Source organism: Podarcis tiliguerta, assembly GCF_965153285.1.
Source record: "Podarcis tiliguerta genome assembly, chromosome: 12".
NCBI classification, from domain to species: Eukaryota; Metazoa; Chordata; class Lepidosauria; order Squamata; family Lacertidae; genus Podarcis; species Podarcis tiliguerta.
This window is the reverse complement of record NC_139545.1, coordinates 42,683,395-42,707,357: the sequence shown is the minus strand read 5'-3', so window position 1 is coordinate 42,707,357 and position 23,963 is coordinate 42,683,395. Positions and strand designations below refer to the sequence as shown.

Below are 23,963 nucleotides of genomic sequence, written 5' to 3'. Positions count from 1 at the left end.
AAGGCAGGGCTTAACTTAACCCCTTTCTTTCTATTAAACTCACTCTACCCTCAGCAGTTACCAAAGAGGAAATCTCTTGAAAAAGATGGAAACACCAGAGGAGAAAAAGAACAAACTCAGGATTAAGGCTGCAATCCTAAAACATGTTTTAACTAGGGAACAAGTTTGTTTTAACTCAGCAGGGCTTACTCCTGCATAAACATGTTGAAGACTGTGCCTTTAGGAAGGAAATACAGAAAGCTGCCTTCTGAGTCAGGCCCATTGGTCCATCTAGCTCAGTATTGTCTGCACTGACCGGCAGTGGGTTCAAACGGGATTTCTCTCCCACCCCTGCCCGGAGACCCTGCGAAGCAGATGCTCTGCCCCTGAGCTGCAGTCATTCCCCTACGGATAAAGGTAAAGGGACCCCTGACCATTAGGATCCAGTCATGGCCGACTATGGGGTTGCGGCGCTCATCTTGCTTTATTGGCCGAGGGAGCCGGCGTACAGCTTCCGGGTCATGTGGCCAGCATGACTAAAGCGCTTCTGGCGAACCAGAGCAGCGCACGGAAACGCCGTTTACCTTCCCGCCGGAGCGGTACCTATTTTTCTACTTGCACTTTGTGCTTTTGAACTACTAGGTTGGCAGGAGCAGGGACTGAGCAACAGGAACTCACCCCGTTGCAGGGATTTGAACTGCCGACCTTCTGATCAGCAAGTCCTAGGCTCTGTGGTTTAACCAACAGTGCCCCCCACGTCCCCTACGGATACTTACCTGCAAATATGCACTATAGAGGGACATAGTGGGGCTTCCCCTCAAGTAACCCTGAACAGGATCGCGCTGTATTTTTAGTATTACTGTGTTCAGTGCTTTTATTCTTAAAAAATATATATTTAGGGATACTTTCATTTTCCTACTAATATTGAAATACTGCTCCTCAATGAGGCCAAACTTAAGATTCACCAAATGTCATGGGATATGCGTCCCCCTAGGGAAAAAAGCAGACTGTGTTTTCTGCCAAGGTGCGTGGGACAGTGGCCACTCTGCACATGCGCAGAGGGGGGCAGCACGGCCGGTCTCTGGGTGTCACAACGAAGCCGCGTTGATCTCGGCCTTCGTGTGTGAGGGAGAAAGCAGCCAGGATTTGACTCAGCTTCCCTCGAGCGCCGCCGATGCTGCCCCCCCCCCCCGCTTCTCCTAGTCTTCGCCGTCCCGCCTAGCCCCTTCCGAGCTGCCTGTCAGAGCTCGCCCCGCCGCCCCAACCGCCTTCCCCTCCTCAAAACCCAGGCCGCCCCCTCCGAAGGACCCGGCCGCCTTGCGCGCTCCCGCCTTGTCCCCGCCCCCTCCTGCGACTCACCCGAGTACGTGGCGCCCCCGTCACAGGGGAAAGTAGGTCGGGGAGGAGGGATTGGGCCGGGCGAGGCCGCGCGTCGCCCCCACGTCAGCGCTGATGCCGCTGCGCCGTCACCGCGGGTGGGGGGGGGTTGCTCAGGAAATGGCGACCATCGCCGCGCCTTTAGCCCCGCTCACCTGAGCCGGCGGCGAAAGGAAGGGGGGGGGAAGAGAAAGAGGGAGAGTGGGGGAAGCGGAGGGCGGGGCCACGGCCAGCGAGGGCCAGCCTCGCCCCCCCCTCCCCACCGGCCAACGCCCATTGGCTACTTAGGCGGCCTAACGGCTGGAACTCGCGCCAACCGCCGAGCCGACGTTTCGGCCCACTGATTGGCTAATCGGGAACGGCGGGGGGGGGGGCGCGGAAATAGAGCGAGGGTGATTGCGGTGCTTTTCGTGGGTGTAACACTCCCCCGCCCCCGCTCGCAAGATGCAAAATGAATGTTGGTGTGTTAAAACAGAGGCTCCGAGGCGACCTGCCCGAAGTTTGGCCGCGCTCGCTCACTGACCAGGGATTTCAGCTCCATTAAGCAGTAGGGATTTACTTCTGAGTAAAGTTTTACAAAGCGATACGCGGCGTAATAATAATAATAATAATAATAATAATAATAATAATAAATTTCCACCCCGCCTATCTGGCTGTGTTTCCCCAGCCACTACGGGCGGCTTCCAGCAAAATATTAAAATACAATAATTCAGCAACTATTAAAAGCTTTCCTAAACAGGAATGTCAAGGGCTGAGAGAGGTGCTGATGGGAGCTTGCAGATTTAACATATAGAATAAGAGAACCAGAATGTACGTTCAAAGAAGACTGGGAAATGTTTACTGAAGATATGGGCGAAGATTGTGTTCATTTAAAAATGCTGGTAGCATTAAGATAAATTCAGCAGTGTAAATAAGTTTTGATGGCTATAACTATGGATTAACAGTTTAGTTTATGTAAAATATGCAGGGATGTATAGTATGCAAATGAACCATGGAAAGAGAAGGGAAGTCATTGATTTTATTTTATTTTTGCCATTTTTATTGGTTTCTTTAGACATACATTCGTCCTATCACATTGTAACAAATAGATTTTTCTGTCAATTAAACATATATTCCTAAAACATAGTACAAGGGGGAAACAACAACAGAATACATACTTATTTATTTGATTCATTTGTAATCCATTTGCATTTGGGGAAGTCATTCATTTAAGGTTGTTTAAATGAATATTTTGAAATGCAAATTAGAAAAATTAATAAAGGCTAACCCTGCAGCAGCATGTCTCTTTATAAAGTGAGCATGCAGTGAGGGCTTTAAAAAAAAGTTACAAATCAGAGGTGGTGAAACTCTAGCCGTGCATATTTTTCCAGACTACTATTCCCTATTATAACTTCTGATCATTGCCTGTGCTGGACATCCAACAGCAGCATCTAGAGACCTACAGGTTTAGATCATAGAAGTGTAGAGTTGGCAAGGGACCATGAGGGTCATCTTGTCCGGCCCACTATAACTGAGCAATCCCAGGACTCCTTAATGAGAGAGGGAGAGGCTTATAGATAAAGCTGCATAGGTTATATGCAAGGACAAAAGACCCTGCTGTATCAGCTATTAGACCATCATCCTGCAGCCAACTGTGTTTTGGAAGTCCCTCCAGCAGAACCTGGGCACAAGAGCTCTCTTTTCTCTTGGAAGTTTCCAGCGACTGCTTTTCAGAAGCAATAACGGCCTCCAGCTGGACGCAGAGCATAGCTTTCTTGGCTAGCAGCCACTGATACTAGTTGTTACCTGTTTCTTTGTTAAGCCGGGTAAGAAAGGGAGAGCCGGCTTACTTCATAGCTGGACTTGCTCAAAACAAGGTTTTACAACCTAATTCCTATGCTTATAATTTTGCTGCCAAGGATGAGACTTTGAAACTGTTCAACCCACATAGTGGGGTGCCTGGAAGGATAAATTGCAATTAATATGGAATTTCCAAGGCAGTTAGCTCAGTTGGTTGGAGTGTGGTGCTGATAATGCCACGGTCATGGGGTCATAGTCTCCCCAAGATCACTGAACTGTAGGAGTACCATACATAATTGAGAGTATGCCATGAGACCAGGAATGCACATCATCAATTTATATTTTAATGTGCAGTTTTATTTTTCTATTGCATCAGTTCTTCAATAAGACAAGCTATGTAAACTTCACTGAGATTGAGTTACTGCCTTATATTAAGTCAAAACATTGGTCTATCTAGCCCAGTACTGTTAGCAGTGACTGGCAGTGGCTCTCCAGGGTTTCAGGCAGGGGCCTTTCCTAGTCCTAAAGGTAAAGGGACCCCTGACAATTAAGTCCAGTTGCGAATGACTCTGGGGTTGCGGCGCTCATCTCGCTTTACAGGCCGTGGGAGCCGGCATTGGTCTGCTTCCTCAGAGTTTTCCCGGGTCATGCGGCTAGCATGACAGCTGCGTCTGGCAAAACCAGAGCAGTGCACGGAAACGCCATTTACCTTCTTGCCAGAGCAGTACCTATTTATCTACTTGCAGCTCGTGCTTTCGAACTGCCAGGTTGGCAGGAGCAGGGACTGAACAACAGGAGCTCACCCCATCGCGGGGATTCAAACCGCCGACCTTTCAATTGGCAAGCCCAAGCGGCACAGTGGTTTAACCCACAGTGCCGCCCATCCCTTTCCTAGTCCTACCTGGATACAAACATAGAACCTTCTGCATGCAATGCATATTATGAATTATTTATTAATTCCCCAACCTTTTTCCCGGATGGGGTTCAAGGGGACTTACATGTAAAAATGAGAACTGCTAAAAACATAGAAAAAATGATTTATAACAATTAAAATTTTTAGAAGTAAAACTACCGTATTTTTCGCTCTATAGGACACACTTTTCCCCCTTCAAAAATGAAGGGGAAATGTGTGTGCGTCCTATGGAGCGAAGACGCCATAGCCCCACGACCCTCTCCCGGCTGGAAAGGTGATGCGCGGCTATGGAAACAGCCTCTCCGCTGCGACTTTCCGCTGCTCCCTGACCTGCTCTTTGGGGCTGGCGGTGGGCTTCCCCCCGCCAGCCCCAAAGAGCAGGTCGAAAGGAACCTGAAGCCTGGAGAGCGAGAGGGGTCGGTGCACACCGACCCCTCTCACTCTCCAGGCTTCCAAGGTAGCCGCCTGAACTCACCTTAAATGGCACCTTGTTTTAGAGCTGAAAAACAAGAGGAGGGAAATTCTCCCCCTCTCTGTGTAGCGCCTCCTGCCACTTCGCTGAAGGGGCGCTGGGCAGAGAGAGGGAGATTTTTTTTTTCTTGTTCTCCCCCCTCTAAAACAAGGTGCGTCCTATTGTCCGGTGCGTCCTATGGTGCGAAAAATACGGTAAAGGTAAAATACGGTATACACATACATAAAATCTGTTAATATAGATGCACATGGATACATATATGAAACCATACAAATAATTACAATAAGAGCACAGCACCAGCCCTTTCATTAAAAGCAATCAGTTCCCAAAAGCTTGTTGGAACAAAAAAGTCTTCACCTGCCTGAAGAAGTACAATAAGTAGGGGGCCAGTCTAGTTTCTCTAGGGATGGCATTCCAAAATCTGGGAGCAGCCGCCAAGAAGGCATCTCCTGAGATCCCACCAGGCTTGCATGTGATATGCATATGCTGTACCACTGAGGTATGGTCTTTCCCTGGATTTGGAAGCAAATGCATTACAATAGGATTTCCTGGCTGTTCTTTATACAAATTAGTTGAGCAAAAGCAATTCAGATTGTGCAATTACTATGCTCCTTTTCATAAAGCTTGGCCTTGGGAGTAGTCTGTTGGCAGAATTCTGTAAGGCATTTGAGATTGCAAACTACATCATTTGCCGCTAAATGCTGCTTGTTTATAGTTTTGCAAGAACCCTGGTGTTCCTCAACCCTGTCACAGTTTCCTTCCACTTGATATTTAATGTTTCATCAAGTTAGCTTTTCACTTGCACAGAAAATACACTTGAGAGTTGACCTGCTTATTTATAAAAGAGCCTACAGGTTTTTTTACTCCATGGGATTTACCAGTGCTTTTCCCCCCTAAAAAATTCTTTAGGGGTACTCTCATTTTGACTCAAGAAATCACCGGGAAAGGAAATGATGCCGCCCTCGGAGGTGTTAACAACGAAACTGACCAATCACCGGGCTAGAGTCCAACTCCTACTTCACATATTAAATGTTCGCTTCTGTCCGAGACTCGGGAAACACCGTGACAGGAAATGAGGCTGCCATTGGGGTTACCAACGGAACTGACGATTCGCCGTGCTATTCAACAGAACTGACAATTCAGTGCTAGAGAAGAATCTATTTTTTTAAAAAAAATTAGTTTCTTCTCCCATTAGATTAACAAAATGTTTAGAGGTATGTGTACCCCTGTGCCCTCCAGAAAAAAAGCACTGGCATTTACTAATCACAATGGTAGCCGTAACTGTTCCCTGTAATTGTACCATGTAAGATATGCATTTCTTATGAGAACTCTGCACAAATTCAGAATCTCTTTTATTTACTGTACACATTTTTGTATCTATTCTTTGTTATTGTAAATGTTTTCACTGGCTTATACTTTGATAATAATAATAAACTATGGTAAGGTGGAAAAACTGCACATTTTATTATACCTGGCTGCATGAGATGCTAGTTTTACTTGATTTAGGTTCTCTAAATCAACCATAGCAAACATGACACAATTTCTAGAGAGGTATCCTTATCTGTTGCAACAAAAGGAAGGAGCTTTGTGGCAGCTTAAAGTCAAACAAATTTATTATGGTATACTGTATATGGTTTCATAGACTACAGCACACTTAATCAGATGTGTGAAGTATTATCCTGTCAAAATACTCTCCTCAGTTATTAAAGACACCCTACATTAGATAAAAATAATTTATCTTCACTAATATCAGAACTTTATATTTGGCTGAATAGTGAAAGACATGAGGATTCTCATTCTGCAGTCTGCCAACTTTAAATTACAGAGGATCGGGTGCCCTCTAGGTGGCTGCTGCTGCTGCTGCTGCTGCTGCTGCTGCTGCTGCTGCTGCTTTTTCAGATTCAAGACAGTGGTGAGCCTTGGAAGTATAACTGGAACCTATTCAGTGCTTACTTATTTTGCATGGGATTGCAAAGTTAAAATGTTACAGCAGCATTATCTTCATGCAAAGGGATAAAGCTGGCCTGGATGTACAGTCTACTAAAATCAATTTTGTTTTGTCTTTGAGTTGTGTCCGACTCTTCGTGACCCCATGGCCCAGAGCACATCAGGCACTCCTGTCTTCCACTTCCTTCCACAGTTTGGTCAGACTCGTGCTGGTAGCTTTGAGAACACTGTCCAACCATCCCGTCCTCTGTCCCCTTCTCCTTGTGCCCTCAATCTTTCCCAACACCAGGGTCTTTTCCAGGGAGTCTTCTCTTCTCATGAGGTGGCCAAAGTTAAATCTATGTTAAATCGCCAATCCCAAATTTCACTAATGGTTGAAATTTCATTTCAAACTAATCAACTTGTATACCAACTTCTAACAATAAAAACACAGGTTTTGCTGAGTTTTCAGAGGGGATTCCACATCTGAGGATAAGCAGACCACAGTGACAATCCAGTTCCACCCACCACAGGTTCATTGTACAGTGGTACCTTGGGTTACATACGCTTTAGGTTATAGACTCCGCTAACCCAGAAATAGTACCTGGGGTTAAGAACTTTGCTTCAGGATGAGAACAGAAATTGTGCTCTGGCGGCGCAGCGGCAGCAGGAGGCCCCACTAGCTAAAGTAGTGCTTCAGGTTAAGAACAGTTTCAGGTTAAGAACAGTCCTCCGGAATGAATTAAGTACTTTACCCAAGGTACCACTGTAGTAGATACCTCAACACACACACACACAGGAGGAAGGACCTGGAATTTGGGGGAAATGACTCAGCCCCAGCAAAACCTGTTCTGTGGTATTCCACAACACAGATTTACTATTGGTCACTGTGGAAACAGAAGGCTGGAGGAGATGGGATTTGGCTTGATCTAGCAGGGCTCATGTATGTGTGAAACAATAGTGATCGCATTTGAGCTTATGCAAAGCACATCACTCTTCACCATAGTGTACAATCAAAGCCCAGCCTTCTCACCAGGCGTTACGATACTGGGTTTCTATGAAGTCTTGGGAGCCAATACTTTCAGCTGATATATCACTCGCACACAGAGATGCCTATTTCTATTACTACTGTGCGATTTCGTGTTTGTTTTTGTTTTTACAATCAAACGGTATATACATAATTTTAAAAAAATATATTTTCTCTTTCACCATACCCCATCTGGCATTTGCTGACTTGAGGACTAGAGACAATACAGAAACGCCTACTTTGCTAAAACGTTCCCTTTCCCGCGGGGCCACTCTTTTATTTTTGCACGTCCTAACTCGCTCCACGCAAGAGCGCGGCAGCCCGCCCGGCAAAAGAGCACGTAATCACGCACGGCCAAATTAGGAAGCGCGCGCATACAAAAGAAGAGAGCGGCGCACGCGCAGCCCAACCTCTCTTTTCCGTCTGCGGTAAAGGAAGCCGCGTTATTTATTTCTTGGAGGGGACGGAAGTGGCGAGGAAGTTTGGCCTTCCGCGCTTCCCGTAGCCCGGGCGATACCAACTGCATCCGCGATTCCGAGGGAGAGGAGAAAAAAGGGGGAAAGACGAAGGCGCGCTTGTGAACGGCCTGCCTCCGGGGGCCGAACGCGAAACCTTGATGGGGGGAGCCTGACGCGCCGAGAAGCCGGGAGAAGCGGCCTTGGCGCGCGCCTCGGAGGCGGCCGCGGGAAAAGGGTGAGGTGAATGGGCGCGCCCTCCCCGCCCACAACCTGCCCGCGCTGAGCTACTGGGAAGCCAGTGGGCGGGGCTCAACGGGCAGCCGTGGCGGCTGGGTAATGGCAGCCCTGTGAGGAGGATCCCGGGGAGCGGAGGGGCAGGAGCCGCAGCCTGCGCAGGAGACGCGCCGTGTGGGGAGGGGGCGGGGAGGCGACACTGACCCAGGCCTCTCCTGTTGTCAGGTAAGGGGGGGGGAGCGGGGCCGCCCTCTCTCTCCGCTTCTCTTTCCTCCGCCTCCCCCCCACCCCTCGCCTATTTCCCTTGTGGGTCAGGCGCCCCTTATGTTCTGCCTCGTCCCCGGCTTTCTTCTTCTTTTCTTTTCGGCCTTCTTCCCCCCATGTCTAGAGAACGGGCCATAGGATCTGCCTGCCGGTATGTGTCACGCTGCTGCGACCCGTCCCCATTTGCTGCCCTTTACCCCGAGCCCCGACCTCATGGATGTTTGCGGGCGTGTTCAGAAACTCTGGGTCGGATCCAGACTTGTGCCGCGCTTTGCATTGCTTTCCATGAGGCTTAAGCCCCTTGGCTCGTTCAGGGCTGCGCTGCTAGTCCCCGTTTCCTGGGAGCAAGTGTTCCCCCCCCCCCGCCCCAATCAGGGCTTACCTCTGAGTAGACACGGTTAAGGATTGCGCTGCTAGTTTTGGATCATAACCTTACCTGTCGAGTGTGTGGCATCAAAGAACACCTGAATAAGACTGTGCTCAAGCAAGCACTACGAGGGTACAACCGCAGGCCTTTTGTTCCCATTTTGGAAATGGCAAGTCAGTCACAAACAAAGAAGTGTGTAGATGAATGGCAAAATGCAGGGAGGGTTAATGTTGTTTTAGTTCAGTGTTTCCGGTTTTGCTTTGCATGAGTAATACTGCTGGATTTTTAAACCAGGTACTGAGAATGAAGGTGATGGTTCTAAGAATTCTGCTAATGAAAAATCCGGCTTGCATGCAGTAAATTGAAAATTGATGTATCACTTTTTTCCATTATCGCCTCAGCAAAACAAGACAGTTTTATTAAATCCACTGGGAGTTTGGGCATCCAAAATGTGTCCTTTGAAACGCCACCAACTGTTTGGCCCATAAAATTAAATTTATCTGCAACAGTTTTGAAGAACTACCTCTAAGAAAGCCATAGCCTTAAAAACAACTTCTCCAGAAAAAAGTATCATTGACAATACACTCTCCTGGCACTTATCCTATCAGAAAAAATCCTCCTGCACAAGAGTGTGAAAGATATTAGCAATGAACATCATATTCCTGTTGTCGTTTACATTGCAAATAAGGAGATAGGTAGTTGACACTGCCTTGACAGAAGTCAATAGTGAGCCTTCTTTCATTGCTTTCTGCTCTCTCCAGGCCTCTTTCAAATGATTTGTGAGAGATGAATTAAAATAGTCAGTGTTGGACTGCATGTTAGTGAATGCAAGAATTATATCCCTTGCATTTCTTCTAGTTGAGAATTAACTGAATTATAATTACAGCATTATAAAATACAAACATCATGCTGTGTCATGCAGTAAACCAGCGATACATCTTATGCACATTTAACTTCCATGCAATCAGCTTTACATACTTGGCCAAAAAAAAAATTAAAATTAAAAATTGGAAAGGGAACGGGCTTCCAGGGGGAATTTTTTTTTTGCAAACCCACTTGTCGTTAAACCCACTGTGCTTTGACTATACGTGATTTTGGCTTTATATGCTATCACCAGAATGTAACCACCACATAAGTTGAGAGTCACCTGTATATATGTATCTAATTCCATTTTAGCATATAAGCCTTTTCCTTTTTTGGTGTAATCATATGTTTTGTACCTCTATAAATCCATTCACACACTGCCAAATTCACAATTCACTTAATGTATCCTATCAAGATGACTTCAGCAGTGGACCTGGCAGACTATCTATCAGGAAGGATTTTTTCTTTAGCAGGTATCAATTTTCCAAGGCTTGGACAAAGTTAAGATGTGGAGAGATGTAATGTGCATACCTCAGTAATGAAGTACTACCACAGTGTCATTGTATTCTGTAGAATCTTAGGACCACTTCACACTTGATAGGGACTCAAAAACCTTCTCCATGGTGGTGCTCCTATTTTTGAAGTGCTCATGAGAAATGGCTGGCACCAACTCTTATTTGCTTTTACAAAGGGCATTTGTGCTAAGACTCGGCCATTTGTTATTGATGACTACCCCTGTGCTGGGTAGTTGTTTTAATTTATTAACTGGCCCATTTATGCTATTATTGAATATTTTTTGTAGTTATCTTTTATTGTTTTATCCCTGAGCTCACTTGCTAATGAGGGGTGAGCTAAAACATGCTTAGATTGACTGAAAAAAATTCATGCCCACATTTCCCTTAATGCACAGTTATCTCCATTAGGGAAAATGTCATTATGACATCTGATATGGTGTTAGTCATGGGTTTGGTGTTTTTGTTTTTAAAAAAGGACTGGACAGAAATTCATGAAAGATAGAGCCATGAACTGCTATTAGCCATAATAGAGACAATAAAAATTATGTATTTAAAGCTGGTATACTTTTGAATATCAGGTGATGGGGAAGCCAACATGGGAAAACACTTATCACTATCATGCTGTACATGGGGCTTAAGGGGAAGAATCTAGCAGGCCTCCAGACGCTTGTCTGATAAGCTCAGTCCTTGAGAATATTGTTTTCATGTATTGTGTCTATCTTCTCCCAAGTTTTGTAGACTTCAGGATTAAGCAATTTTAGTTCCAACTCATCTTAAGACATATTTTAGATTTATCAAGAAAGACCAGTCTGGACTTCTTGTGTGTGAAGTATGCCTGGATAAGACAGGTATGCAGGTGTAAGTTGGTGTTAACAGAATTGCCTGAAGGTAAAATGTTGTAATTGATTCATAAAGAAGATACTATAGGAAATTGTAAGGCACCTTAAAGAGCTGTGTTAGGTTTGTTCACATAAAGTTTTTTACTTATTGACATACCACCCATAGTAAATTAACCAATTTCCATCTTTCCAAAAAGTAATAGCAATTGATTCACCACTGTGAGAACTGTCAACGGTTTTATTCTGTTTCTGTTTCTATTCTACTTCCGAGTGTTTGCCCCTTGTTTTCCATTGTTTCTTCTCTTCTTTCATTGTATTCTGGAAATAGTTATTGATACATCTTTGCTATGAGTAAGGAAGCATACAGTGTGCTGTGTTTTAAAATGGCGATTTCGCTTATTTCTACAGAATGGCAAAAATGCGCTTTTAGAATAGTCAGCATTATCAGCTAAATTTGGGTTCATTGGTCTGCTCAGATAACTTGAAGTAATGTTGGTATTGCTGTTATGAGTGAACAAATGCAAACTTATTGAGGAATATTGAATATTCCACACCACTTGGAAATTGCTAGGAGTCTAGGTGTAAATAGTCATTTTCATATGTTATACAAATAAAACCACTTACACAACTCATATTTTAATAATGACAGTATTTTTAGTGTGACAGATGCACCTTTTTGGAGTGCTAAGTTCTCTGAAGTGATTCTTGCTATCAAAAAACCAAAGTGCTATGCCAAGTCTAGATACTTTCAGCTGCTTCACAACTTTTCTGTGGACCTGAATGGATTTTGTGAACTAGAGTTTGAGAATCTCTGCTCTAGCCCTCAGTGAGCCCAGGGCTAGTACAGTTATTAACTGCAGTTTAGAGATCGGGATATGGGTATATTTGCCCCCCCCCCATCCTCTCTTCGGCTGGATATCCTTGCCTTGCCGTAACCACACTTAAAGGTCAGGTTGGTGCCAATGTTGACTCGGTGGATTATTTCAAATTGTGGTTCTGATTCTGTTTTGGAAGCAGACTGTTATTAGCAGTAAGCGGCAAATTATGGTTACTAGTGACCAGGAAGTGGCGGAGGGAGTCTGCTTGCATGAGAAGGAGGAGGGGTTGTATAAGCCCGCAGTAAGTTCCTGCTGGCCGAAGAACTGATGTGTTGACCTGAACCAGTTTGCTTTGTAGAGAGTCTTGGATTCAGTGCTTGGGAGTCTTAAGTGTACATTTCAGTATGGTTTGTGTTTAAATTCAGATTTAATTTTAAATCTATATAGCATAAAATGCACACACACACACACACCAGATCTTATATATATATATACAGTATAAATAAATGATCTCTTTGGGGCATTAATATGGTACAGTGATTGTCCCAAGATCACCCAGTGATCCATGACTGAGTGGGGATTTGAACCTTGGTCTGTCCAGTCCTCCTCCAGTACACTTAACTGTTCTGCTACACTGACTCATTTAAAAGTAATTTTCTACAATTGAAGTGCAAGCTATTTAAGTGCAACTCAAATTTTCTGTTTGTTTGCTACTTAATTGCAGCATCATCGACCTCCCTATTGGCTTCCTGTTGGAACAACAAAATCATTCATTGTTACGGGATTCCATTTGCTATTGCATGAAACACCTAAAGGGAAACAGTTTGGCTACTTTTTCTAGGCTCTGTGCTACTCTGTGTACTTTTCCTAGAAACCTCTTTAGGTCTGATGCATGTAATTGACCCCGATCTACTCAGGCTCTTTCTGGGAATCACGCTGTTTGTTCTGTGATTCATTCTTGCGCGCATTATTTGTAGTATACATGGCAACAGTGAGGACCACAGAATATTGCACTTTGCTAGAGAAGTACCACAGAGCAACATTTCTGTAGCAAAGATTTCTAAGAGTACCAGCAGAAATCAGCTTGGGTAATAGAGCAGGTCGGTTGGGGAAGCTTTTAATGTTTAATGTTTTTAGTATTCTGTTGGGAGCCGGCCAGAGTGGCTGGGGCAATCCAGTCAGGTGGGCGGCATACAAATAATACAATCATCTACATCCTCCTCCTCCTCCTCTAACCAATTATAAGGTTTAAAACAAAAGAGTTAAGCAATACAGTAATATTTTGTGGCTAACATTAGTTTGAAACTAATCATCTGGATTTTTTCTCTTTTTTTGCAGATCAATACTAACGCCCCACAATGTCCTTGAAACCACGAGTAGTTGATTTTGATGAAACATGGAACAAGCTGCTTACAACAATTAAAGCTGTTGTTATGTTGGATTATGTGGAAAGATCAACATGGAATGACCGCTTTTCGTATCCTTTTAATAGAAGCTGGCCTCTGATTGCATGTGATTGTGTGTCTTGCAGATATTGGTTTGGCGTAACCGTGCATAAATTTGCACCCAGCATAATGCCAGCTGGAAGAAAATGTCTTCTATGACCCCCATTTTTGACTACTTCTGAGAAAATGAGGACCTCATTGTAAAAAAAGTTGTCAGAAATGTTGCATACAGTGAAATGGGGAAAATCTGAATTGATCACTTCCTAAGAACTGTTGCTATGGATGAATGATAATGATTGTCTAATTACATTGAGTTTAGTACATGACTTTTTGGTATCTATTCTGAATGCAAGATTGGCTTTTTTATTCACTTAGAGCAGACAAATTGACATCCCTAATAAATATGCCAACAGTCCGACTGGCACAAGTAGCCTCATCTGAACTATTGTTTAGCTTTACTGCAGTTGGGTTAGATTTCTAACTGTTGCTTTGATTGACTATGACAGTGGATAGCTTGATGTTTGGTTTGCTCTGGAAGAAAGGATAGCCATCCTTTGTATTATTGGTAACACTGACTGCCTTTTTCCAGAGAATCGTTCAACAAAAGGCCTTTTTGAAGGATTGTCAGTGTATTTGCAATTAATTATTTGTATAAGCTGGATGCAACCCATCTATATATTCAAATTGTGAATGTTCACGTTTGCAAGATAAGACACATGCTACTGAAGGAACTAGTAAAACCTCAAGCCAGGTGGAATTTGTCAGTAGCTATTTCCTTTATGACTCAGTAGCAGAGCGACTGTTCTCATCAGCATGTACAAAGCTGGACACTTGGTCTATCTGTATAGTCTGCACTGACTGGCAGTCGCTCTCTAGGGTTTCAGACAGGATTCTTTCCTAGCCCTTACCTGGAAATGCTAGGAATCGAAGCTATATTTTGCTGGATGCATGACCAGTTACCTTTTGGAATATGTAGTATAGGGGATGGAAACAACCTGCTTTTCTTACAGAAACAACCTGTCTACCTATGATGTTGATATTGCATCCCAGGAAACTTAGTACATCGTGATGCATTAGTAGAGGGGAATCTCTACTTGGGTGCAAACAAGTTGTCCTATGTAGGCAGTTGCTGTTCCTTTGCTTATATGATGCCCAAATGTGTTGATGTTCACAGCAGGTTTTAATTCAGTTTTTCGATAGTGCGTACCTTCCTTGAGACTGAAAGCAGAGTAAATATGCTCAGGATACTGTGCTCCAGTATAATACCAAGTCCTCTTGTAAAGAGCAATGGAGATCACATGCTACTTTTATTTAAAGCATTGACTCACTTTCAGCTACCTTTTGACCTTCAGATCTGTTCAGCCTGAACCCCTGCAGGAACAAGATATTTCTGGCACTGTGCTTCCCTCGCAGCATAACTTAAGCATGTTACTAGAAGTAATTTACTGTTTTATAACTTCATTCTAGAAAGTTAGTTTTGCTTTTTAAAGTAAAAGTCATTTCCAAGTTTCCATTGAATAGTTCAGGCTGGTAGAAACAGATTTTTGATGTGGGAGGGTGCCTTTTAACACAATTATGTCATTCTGTCTTTACTCCATTTTTCACCCTAGTAAATGACTCCTGTTTCTTTATGCCCCTGCTCTCATTTCTTGGCATTGGTTGTTCTTGAAATTGGTGGATAGGCTTTCAACAAGATCTTATTGCAGCATTTGCAATGTGTTACCATAATACCAGTGGTTACCAAAATACCACTTCTGTCCCCTGGAAACCTGTTTGTTGCTTCAGGAAGGTAGACCCCAGTAATCCAGAAACTGCAGTATAGTTCTGGTTCTAAACAGAGAAATCTAAATATAGGAAGAAGAACAAATTATGGAGGGTTCTGCTTTTTGAGGGTGCCCCCACTGCCTGCTACAGGAGTGTCCTTGCCAGGATGCTAAGCAAGGTGTGAAGGGAACTGAAACAGAATTTGGGTTAAGAGAATCAGACTTTGCAGCACCAAGCAAGGCAAATACAACAGGACCCAAAATTCAGCTGAGACCTTATCTCATCAAGCAGGTTGGATAGCCTCTAGAACTCCACCCATCAAATGAAGATGCTGGGTATTAAAGGACTCAGGTGCTGTTTAATGATGATGGTAAAGGTAAAGGTAAAGGTACCCCTGCCCGTACGGGCCAGTCTTGACAGACTCTAGGGTTGTGCGCCCATCTCACTCAAGAGGCCGGGGGCCAGCGCTGTCCGGAGACACTTCCGGGTCACGTGGCCAGCGTGACAAAGCTGCTCTGGCGAGCCAGAGCCGCACACGGAAACGCCGTTTTACCTTCCCGCTAGTAAGCAGTCCCTATTTATCTACTTACACCCGGGAGTGCTTTCGAACTGCTAGGTTGGCAGGCGCTGGGACCGAACGACGGGAGCGCACCCCGCCGCGGGGATTCGAACCGCCGACCTTTCGATCGGCAAGCCCTAGGCACTGAGGCTTTTACCCACAGCGCCACCCGCGTCCCTAATGATGATGATAGCTTCTACCTTTTAAAACAGAAAATTGCTTTGGGTAGTGGGTAGATCAATTCAGATGTTTCACCCAAAGGTCAGCTGCCATTTCAAGACCTGTGGTCTAGTCACTTTTTCTTCTCCCTTTGGAAAGTTCCCACTGAAATTCTACATATTGCAGATTCTGGGGCCATGAGATAAGCTTCTGATCATCATTGGAAAAGTCGCTATCAGAGGGGCTTGATCACACAGAAATACATGAGTTTAGTGAATCTTAATGCAGAAAAGCTTAGGAATTGAAGAAGGGCTTCTACTTGGTTCAAAGTCCAGTTCACAATTTGCTGCTTATCTTTGTATTTTTCAGAATAACATGGTTAGGGCAACTGCTTATTATTTGCTACAATGAGTCAGTCCTTATGAAAACTACTAGGTATGTAATGAACTCCCCAGACTTTAAAGGTTTCTCATAAATGCAACAGCAGCAACATTTTCTGGTATTCAGAAATAAAAAGCTGGCTTCATAGATTCCTTCTATAGGCAGGATTTTATTTTAGAAAGAATTATTTTTGTTTCATCCTTTATTTCGTGCTTCTAGTCTACTCAGTTGCTTTAGAAAAGACCAAGAGTATAATAGTTCTTTTTCCACATAGATGCATCAGCTATGGATCAGATCCTTCTGGAAAAACCTTGCTTGTTTCAGTGCTTTGTGTTTTGGATGGCTTATGGGGAAAGCAAGTTTGACAGTGTGTTTTTTATAATGAGCAATGATAACGTGGTGCCATTATCATTTTTTTGGCTAGATATCTTACTTTTCTGTCTTCCAGGAAAGCTTTAATAGAGGTGGGGTATGGGGGGGGGAGGCTTATTTTAGGAACTATGTAGCTTGTTATTACAGACAAATTAGACTGCAAGACATTTTTCGGGAGGAGATATTATTTCACATATGGCCAACTGTTACGTTGTTAGTGTTGAGTATTCAAAGGAAGCAGACCATAATGAAGAACATCCTCTCGGAAACCAAAGTTTACAAGAAGAACATTCTGAAGCTTCTACTAGTATGAAGTGGTGTATTGTTAAAAATCTGTAGGTAACTTTGCTCTTGTTGTGAGGAACTGCTTCCTGCTCTAGACTTGGAGAAATAACACTGTTCTCAAAAAAGGATTGTTTGAAAGATACCGTTTCTTTACAGGTTATGCTACACTGTAAATACAGGCCAGGGCAAAAGGCCCATGCATGGCATTCTGGTGATTTTCAGGCCCTACATTCCCACTTGTGATGCTTTTTCTATAGGCTGGGAAGGCCTCTCCTGAACAGCCTTCTCTGCAGTACATGGAACTGCAACTGAAAGAGAAAGCCAGCAACTTTTCCACGTGCAAGCCTTGAAACCAAGCCACATTGTTCATTTGTTTTTAAGATCTTGTTAAAAGTTTGGGTTAAGAGAATTTGAAAATATGTTTCATCCTTGACTTTAAACCCAGGGACATTTACGCTTTGTGTGTGGCCTATCCTGAACCACTGGGGGAGAGACTTTATATGGAAACAAAGAATTTTTTGGAAAATCATGTACGCCATTTGCACAAGGTAACTATAAAGTGTACAAGACGTGAGTCTTCTCACTGTATGAGGATTTCATGACTGTGAATACAAGCTGTTTCACTATTTGTTAAGGATTACAGTCATTTTTTAATTTGTAAAATATTTTGTGAATTACAACCTGGGAGTAGGGCTAGCCGATACAGTGGTACCTCATTTTGAGTCCGGGATCTGTTCCGGAGCCCCGGATGCCCAATGAAAGGGACGCTTGACAAAGCGCAGCTTTGCGCATGCGCGTGAGCAATTTTGCACTTCTGCGTGTGCGCAAGCGACAAACCCAGAAGTAACCCGTTCCGGTACTTCTGGTTTTGCTGCAGACGTTCCACAAAATGGACGCTAAACAGGCCGGACTCACTATGAGGTACTACTGTATATCAATACATAGTCCAAAACCGGTATATCAATATATAGTCCAAAACCCTATTGTGATACTGGTTTTATAATTTTTGACCTGGCAATATATTATGCATCATGATTTGTGTGTGTATGTGTATTCGCGCTGTGCAGAAATCACAATGTAGGAAAAACCGTGAAGCCAGCCGTTCCCTCAACATAGCTCCATTGTTATTTCAGACATTGTGATATATCAGTATATCGCAACGTTTAGCTGGTGATATATCATGAAGTTGAAAACCAAATATCACCCAGCCCTACTGTTTGTGTCTACATAGTTCCATCCTTATTTCAGACATCATTATATATTGGTATATCACAATGTTTAGCTGGTGATATATTGCAGTGTTGACAACCAGATATTGCCCATCCCTTCCTGAGAGTAGCATGTAAATATGTATGGTATTTCCCCCCCCCCCCAAAAAAAAATTGAAACAGTGCAGATATGAGAATGTATTATAGAATTTTGTTCTTCAGCATTTCTGACATTGTTACTACAGTGCAAATTGTGGAATTGATCTTTTTCCCTTATGCTTTTTTTTTTGTAGAGAGTCATGGACTCTGAAGAACAAGTACTGGTAATGTATCATAGATACTGGGATGAATACAGTAAAGGGGCAGACTATATGGACTGTTTATACAGGTAACTTTTGGAGAAAACATGTTAAAAGTGTAATTGATGCAAAAAAAATTATAGAAGAAAGCTGAAGCTGTTGGGAGATGGACACAGTCACAATGTGATTTCAAAACTATGTTTAGGACAGGATTATGAAGTGCTTCCAGCATTATTTTATTTACGTAGGTTACAAATGCTTCTCTTATTTACAAAACTCAGATTAATAAAACTATGGCAACTAAAAAGATATTCTGTATGAAATATATTCTTTGTTGTGTGCATATATGCAGAAACGTGGGGTTTTATAAAGGTTTGTTTAGCTGTTAAATGACAGTTTAGATCAGCAGATGCGCAGGAAGAATGTGAGCAGCTTGTCCATTTCCCTTGCAATCATTCCATGCCTTTCCAGAGAAGGCCTCACCATCCTGTAGTGGATCCAGCAACCATAGATTTAGGATAAATATTTTTGGATAGTTTGTTGAATGCCTGTAGGATGGACACCAAGGGATCTCATTTAACTAATTCATTGAAAGTAACGTAACAGTGGAATGGGAAAAGAGTTAACTGTGCCCCTTGGAGGAAGAACTATAAAAAGTGAGAGTGCACCCTGATCTTAGACATGCTTCTATGGGCATAAACCCTGTTTCATAAATCCAGCTGGAGCAGCAATTCATAAGCCTCTTCAGTACACAGCTAGGTTTCCAGTAGGCTTTCAGGTCTGCTCAAAGTTGAGGAAAACCATGTACATCAGGCTTCCATATAATCAGGCATTCATGTGGAGGGTCTGCTTAAGAATGTAATAAAATCCTGTTGGATCAGAGCAATAGGTCCTCTAGGTATCATCCTGCTCTCACATGGCTGACTAGATGCCTGTGGGAAACCCACAACCAGAATTCAAGCACAAGAGCACTCTTCCCAGTTTCCAGGAACTGGTTTTTTTAGAAGCCTCCAACTGCAGCAGCAGAGCATAGCCATCATGGCTGTAAACCACTTTGATATATATTTTTATGACACAGCAAATAATTTTATAAAGATTTATAATAATTATGTCAAACACAGCCATTGTTTCCTGTGTGGTGTTGTCTTCTGCCTACAGCTCTATGATTTTGATAGTGAGATGTGTCTTTTTTTCCTGACCTAGATTTGCTTCAGAAAACATCTGAAAACACTCACAATATGTTTTGTTTTCATAGATACCTCAATACACAGTTTATTAAGAAGAACAAATTGACTGAAGCTGATCTTCAGTATGGTTATGGAGGTGTGGATATGAGTGAACCATTGATGGAGATTGGAGAGGTAGGCAGTCTGTGGATGTTCTTCCGGAAAGTTAATAAGAAGTGCATTTAATTCTCTCTTCCTCACAATAACTTGCCACGGTCACCTTTGTTGAAAACCGGATAGCCCATTTTGTTGGATCAGTAAAATAAATGCCTCATTTATTGCCATCGTAAGTCTTCACAGTGAGGCATTCAATGCTTTTATTGGTTTTTCAGCCAGCCTTAGTGAACAGACTATTGTTGTGTATTATTTACTTACTGAAATGAATATAGATTATACAGTATCTTGGTGGGATTGGTGGATACAGAAAGAGAAATGGGGCTCTGATGATAAAGAGCTGCAAAGAAAGAAGTACGAAATGCACAACACTCAATAATTTACAGTAGTGCCTTTAATATGAAGCTGACAAGAATAAGGGCTTCGTGATGCATTGTTTTATTAACTTGTTTCATTAGAAGTGATGCTTGGGGTGGCATATACTTAAACCCTACATACATACTTTTCTCAAAAAGGAAAGTCCGATCTCTGAATGACACTCATCTCTGGACCCTGTTAATTGATCCCTGGAATTGACAAGTTTTTGCATCTCTGATGGAATAAAAGAAAGCCCAGATATAAGGAGGATTGTATTAGGGCTGTTTCACATGTAAAAAATAATAGTGGGTTGTATCCAAACCAACAGTGCAGTCCTATACATGTCTAATCCCGATTGAGTGTAACAGAACTTACTCCTAGGTCAGTGTTTATAGGATTGCAGCCTATGCCTGCAACCTAACTACAATGACCTGGGAGTAAGTCCCCCCTTGGGAGGAGTCATAATTCATGTTAGATTATCTGCTTTGCTGCCTGAAGGTCCCACGTTAAATCCTCAGTATCTCCAGGTACGACTGGTAGAGATCTCCTTCTGAAACCTGGGAGAGCCGCTGGCAGTTATATCAAACTAGACTCTATATAAGACACCTTCTTATAACACTGATTACTTCTGAGTAGACACGGCTAGTTCATTGTGCAATAAGTTAGTTATCTATTCCCATTGATTGCAGTGGGAATTAACTTGCCCCGTTGATTTCAACTAATTTAAGCCCAGTTTGCCATGGTTGGGCTTAGCGTTACGTGCAAAACATGAATGAGTAACCATGCAAGTGCATGGAGCAAAAATCATGGCCACTTTGATTCCCCCCACCCCTGTGCTGCTGCCCTCACATTTCCCAGAGCTCAGCTTTTGTGTCCGAACCAACTAGTGGTTTGTCTCCCCCAGACCAACCACGAGTGGGAAGGCAAGAACAAACCATGGCTATTGAGCATACACTCAGAGGCAGCCGTAGTGTTACTACTGTTGGTTTCTTTTGCCTTGTACACATGTGCAGCAGGCCAAAGAGGACTACTTTTCCTTTCTGCACATTCCAACAGTATTGTAAGGATTTTTCAAAAGATAAATGCAGACTGGCTTTGAGTAGCCAAAGCTAATCTGAGGGGATGCTTGAGTTCGGTACTGGCTATTGTTGATCACAGGAGTTGGGAACCTGTGGCTTTCCAAATGTTATTGGACTTCAGCTCTCATCAGCCCCGGCCAGCAACACGTATTTCCAAACCCTACAGTATTTTAATTTAATCTGCTATTTTCTGCATTTAAATACAATATTACCCTATTTTAATGCAATATTACCCTACTGAATCCATTAGGATTGAGCAGTTTTTAATTCTAAAAAAATCTAAAATAAACAAATGAATCATCTGTGCCTAACATGTTTCTGTTGTGCATTTTTTCATAACAGCTAGCACTTGATATGTGGAGGAGGTTAATGATCGAGCCTTTACAGGCTGTCCTCATTCGAATGCTCCTCCGTGAAATCAAAAAGTGAGTTAATCCTTTTCCTGTTGTTGTTGTTACTGCAAGTTGCCTGCTTTATATATGCTTACTTACTGTACTTACCCGAGAATTGTAATTGCTTGATTTAAGAACGTCACTATTCACTTCTTACTGTTGTTTCTTTAGATCGTAACTGGGTTTTTATATGTTGGCAACATATTCAGGGAAAGCAGAATCTTTTTTGAGACGTGAAATTGGCTCTAAAAGCAGGTAGTGTGTCCTAGCAAATAGAGGATGTTATTGGAGCCCTAAAGCCAGTGTTCATTTCTGCTACTTGCTGTGAAACCTTGATCTTGATCTAGTGATTTTGCAGTCTGGCCTAGAACATTTGAATCTATTGAATTACCAGACAAATGTTGTACTTTTAAGTTACTTCGAATTAGGCGTTATGGAGTATTGTATAAATGTTTTTCTTAAAAAGAGGACTGACGCTAGATCTAGAATTCTTTCTGAAATTCTGAATGTATTACAGAACTGAGCAGCAGTACAAGCTTCAGCTACTTCTGTCAGTCAGCCTTGTTCCAGGGTAAGGCTCTGATTGCCAGCAATGTAAAATATTGCATATTCTATAGCTTGTTAGCAAATTCATAGAAAAGCCAACCGAGTCTAACCAACCAACCTTCTATATTTCACCATGCACTGAGGTTTCTTGGTGACCTCCTGTCCCAAAGCTCCTGTCAGGTGAAACAGAATTTGCCTTATGGCACCTTTACAGGAGTTGCGAAGAGCAGGCACAATCCAAGGCATATTTAAGTGTGCTTCAGTCCTTCCGCATGCTTAACTGTGCCCTAGGTTATATTTGGTATCATTTGCAAAAATAAATGCACAGGGACGAAGTGCCCTATAGCTCTAAGCAACAGTTTGGGGCACATAACAGTAAAATCAAGCTTGAATGTGCTCTTTAAACCTCACATATAGAAGTAGCTTCTCTGAGCATACGAACAGAGGATTTCCATCTTCCTGGATCGGTGTTTCATAGAAACCAGTTCTTTTTGACGATTAAAAAAATAATTAAACTCCAGGGCCAAGTCATGACTCTTCTGTTAATTTTAAGAAGTGCAGGAGAGGAAGGAAAAAAATATACTCCCAATAGGAGTTTGCTCCTTGGGGCTGCTGTGAAACCTGCTGTGACCCAGTGCTCAGCAACTGAGGCAGAATTGTAAAGTTAGCAGTCCTGTGGCCACAATCCTGAGTGCCACCAGATTTGTTCTGTGTGTACTGGCATTTGCATGATCAGTGTCTTCCACTAGGACATATCTTGCCCTTTTTATCCTGAATTTTAACTTCCTTTTCTTTTCATGTAAAGCTGTTCTTGATTGCTTCTTACTGTCCTGATCTAAGATCTATAGAAGCTGCTATAGTTTGTACGGAGGACTCTTCAGGTTGGCCTCTGCCTGCCCCTAATGTTTTTTCTCCTACCTAGCCTCTTGAATATTGTGCGGGTTATCAGTTTCTGTTTTGCAGATGTAAGTGTTGGTGTTTTAGTGGCCAGAAGGTTTTGTGTGTTTCAGTTTGCAACTGTTGAAGGCAGAGATGTAGAAACGATATCATGTTTAAAAGAATGCAATAGAACTTTTGCATATTGGGCAGCTGGCACATGTACTGTAGTAGTTTCATGAGTTCACGTTCCCCCTTCATATACAGACAAGTGTCATATCTGATGAAGAAAAGGTTCTGATGTTTACTTCCATAGGCATGCTAGGCAGTTTGTGGTCATCTTAACTGACATGGTGAAAGGGGTGGGGAGAAATCTCTGCATAAGAACACCTGATACTTCTTTTAGTTAAGCTCAGCCACAGACATTTCTTCAGCTGTTAATGCTTCAATCCTAACCACACATAACTGGAAGTAAACCCCACTGAAATCAACAGGGCTTGTTTCTGAGTAAGCATGGTTATGATTGTGCTGTAAGAAGTTTATATGTGGTAACCTTCACATTCACAATTAGTTCCGGACATCCAGATATGAGTAACTCCATAGAACCGAGAGCTGACAGCCCAGAGGCTGGTTCTGTTTGAATTAGGGTTTCCCGTAGAACTGTCTGTAGATAGTTTTTTCCTTACATTTTTTATTATTCTTGATTTTGTTATTTATTATATTGTTCTTCAGCACACACAAAAGCCTCCCAGAATGGCTTACAATTATCAGTGAGATGACAGTTCCTCAGAAATACAATCTAAGAGGCATGACACAAAAAGAAAAGGGGAGTGGGAATGACTTGGATATCCTGGGCCAATTCCTTGCGCCAGAGCTTCATGTGACATAGGTTATATTTCATAAAATGTTAGAGTGGGGACAGACACAAAGGGTCATCTAATCCAAGCCCCTGCAGTGCTGGAATTTGGTCCTAGGTAGTCACCAGTTGGGTCGCAGGTGGCGCTGTGATCTAAACCACTGAGCCTAGAGCTTGCTGATCGGAAGGTCGGTGGTTCAAATCCCCGCGACT

At 42.9% G+C, this 23,963-nt stretch overlaps 2 protein-coding genes across 15 annotated transcripts in view; one reads left to right on the top strand and one right to left on the bottom strand.

The window, feature by feature from the left end:
* The window catches only part of CREM (cAMP responsive element modulator), a 39,160-nt gene extending 37,507 nt beyond the window's left edge, over positions 1-1,653 (bottom strand). For 2 of the 4 annotated variants that reach the window (XM_083406714.1, XM_083406715.1), the window contains exon 1: positions 1,339-1,600. The gene's annotated coding sequence lies outside the window, so the exon portion shown is untranslated. Of the gene's footprint in view, positions 1-1,338 lie in introns of all 4 variants that reach the window. The other 2 variants (XM_083406713.1, XM_083406712.1) reach the window with 2 other exon arrangements.
* Positions 1,654-1,774: 121 nt separating this feature from the next.
* Positions 1,775-23,963, top strand: part of CUL2 (cullin 2) — a 51,085-nt gene continuing 28,896 nt past the window's right edge. For 2 of the 11 annotated variants that reach the window (XM_083406304.1, XM_083406301.1), the window contains exons 1-7: positions 1,775-1,903; positions 13,171-13,309; positions 17,243-17,345; positions 18,299-18,393; positions 19,560-19,665; positions 21,423-21,505; positions 21,990-22,043. In XM_083406304.1, the coding sequence (XP_083262430.1) occupies positions 13,191-13,309; positions 17,243-17,345; positions 18,299-18,393; positions 19,560-19,665; positions 21,423-21,505; positions 21,990-22,043 (560 nt within the window). In that variant the 5' untranslated portion in view covers positions 1,775-1,903; positions 13,171-13,190. Of the gene's footprint in view, positions 1,904-7,892; positions 8,391-13,170; positions 13,310-17,242; positions 17,346-18,298; positions 18,394-19,559; positions 19,666-21,422; positions 21,506-21,989; positions 22,044-23,963 lie in introns of those variants that run through there. The other 9 variants (XM_083406303.1, XM_083406299.1, XM_083406298.1 and 6 more) reach the window with 7 other exon arrangements.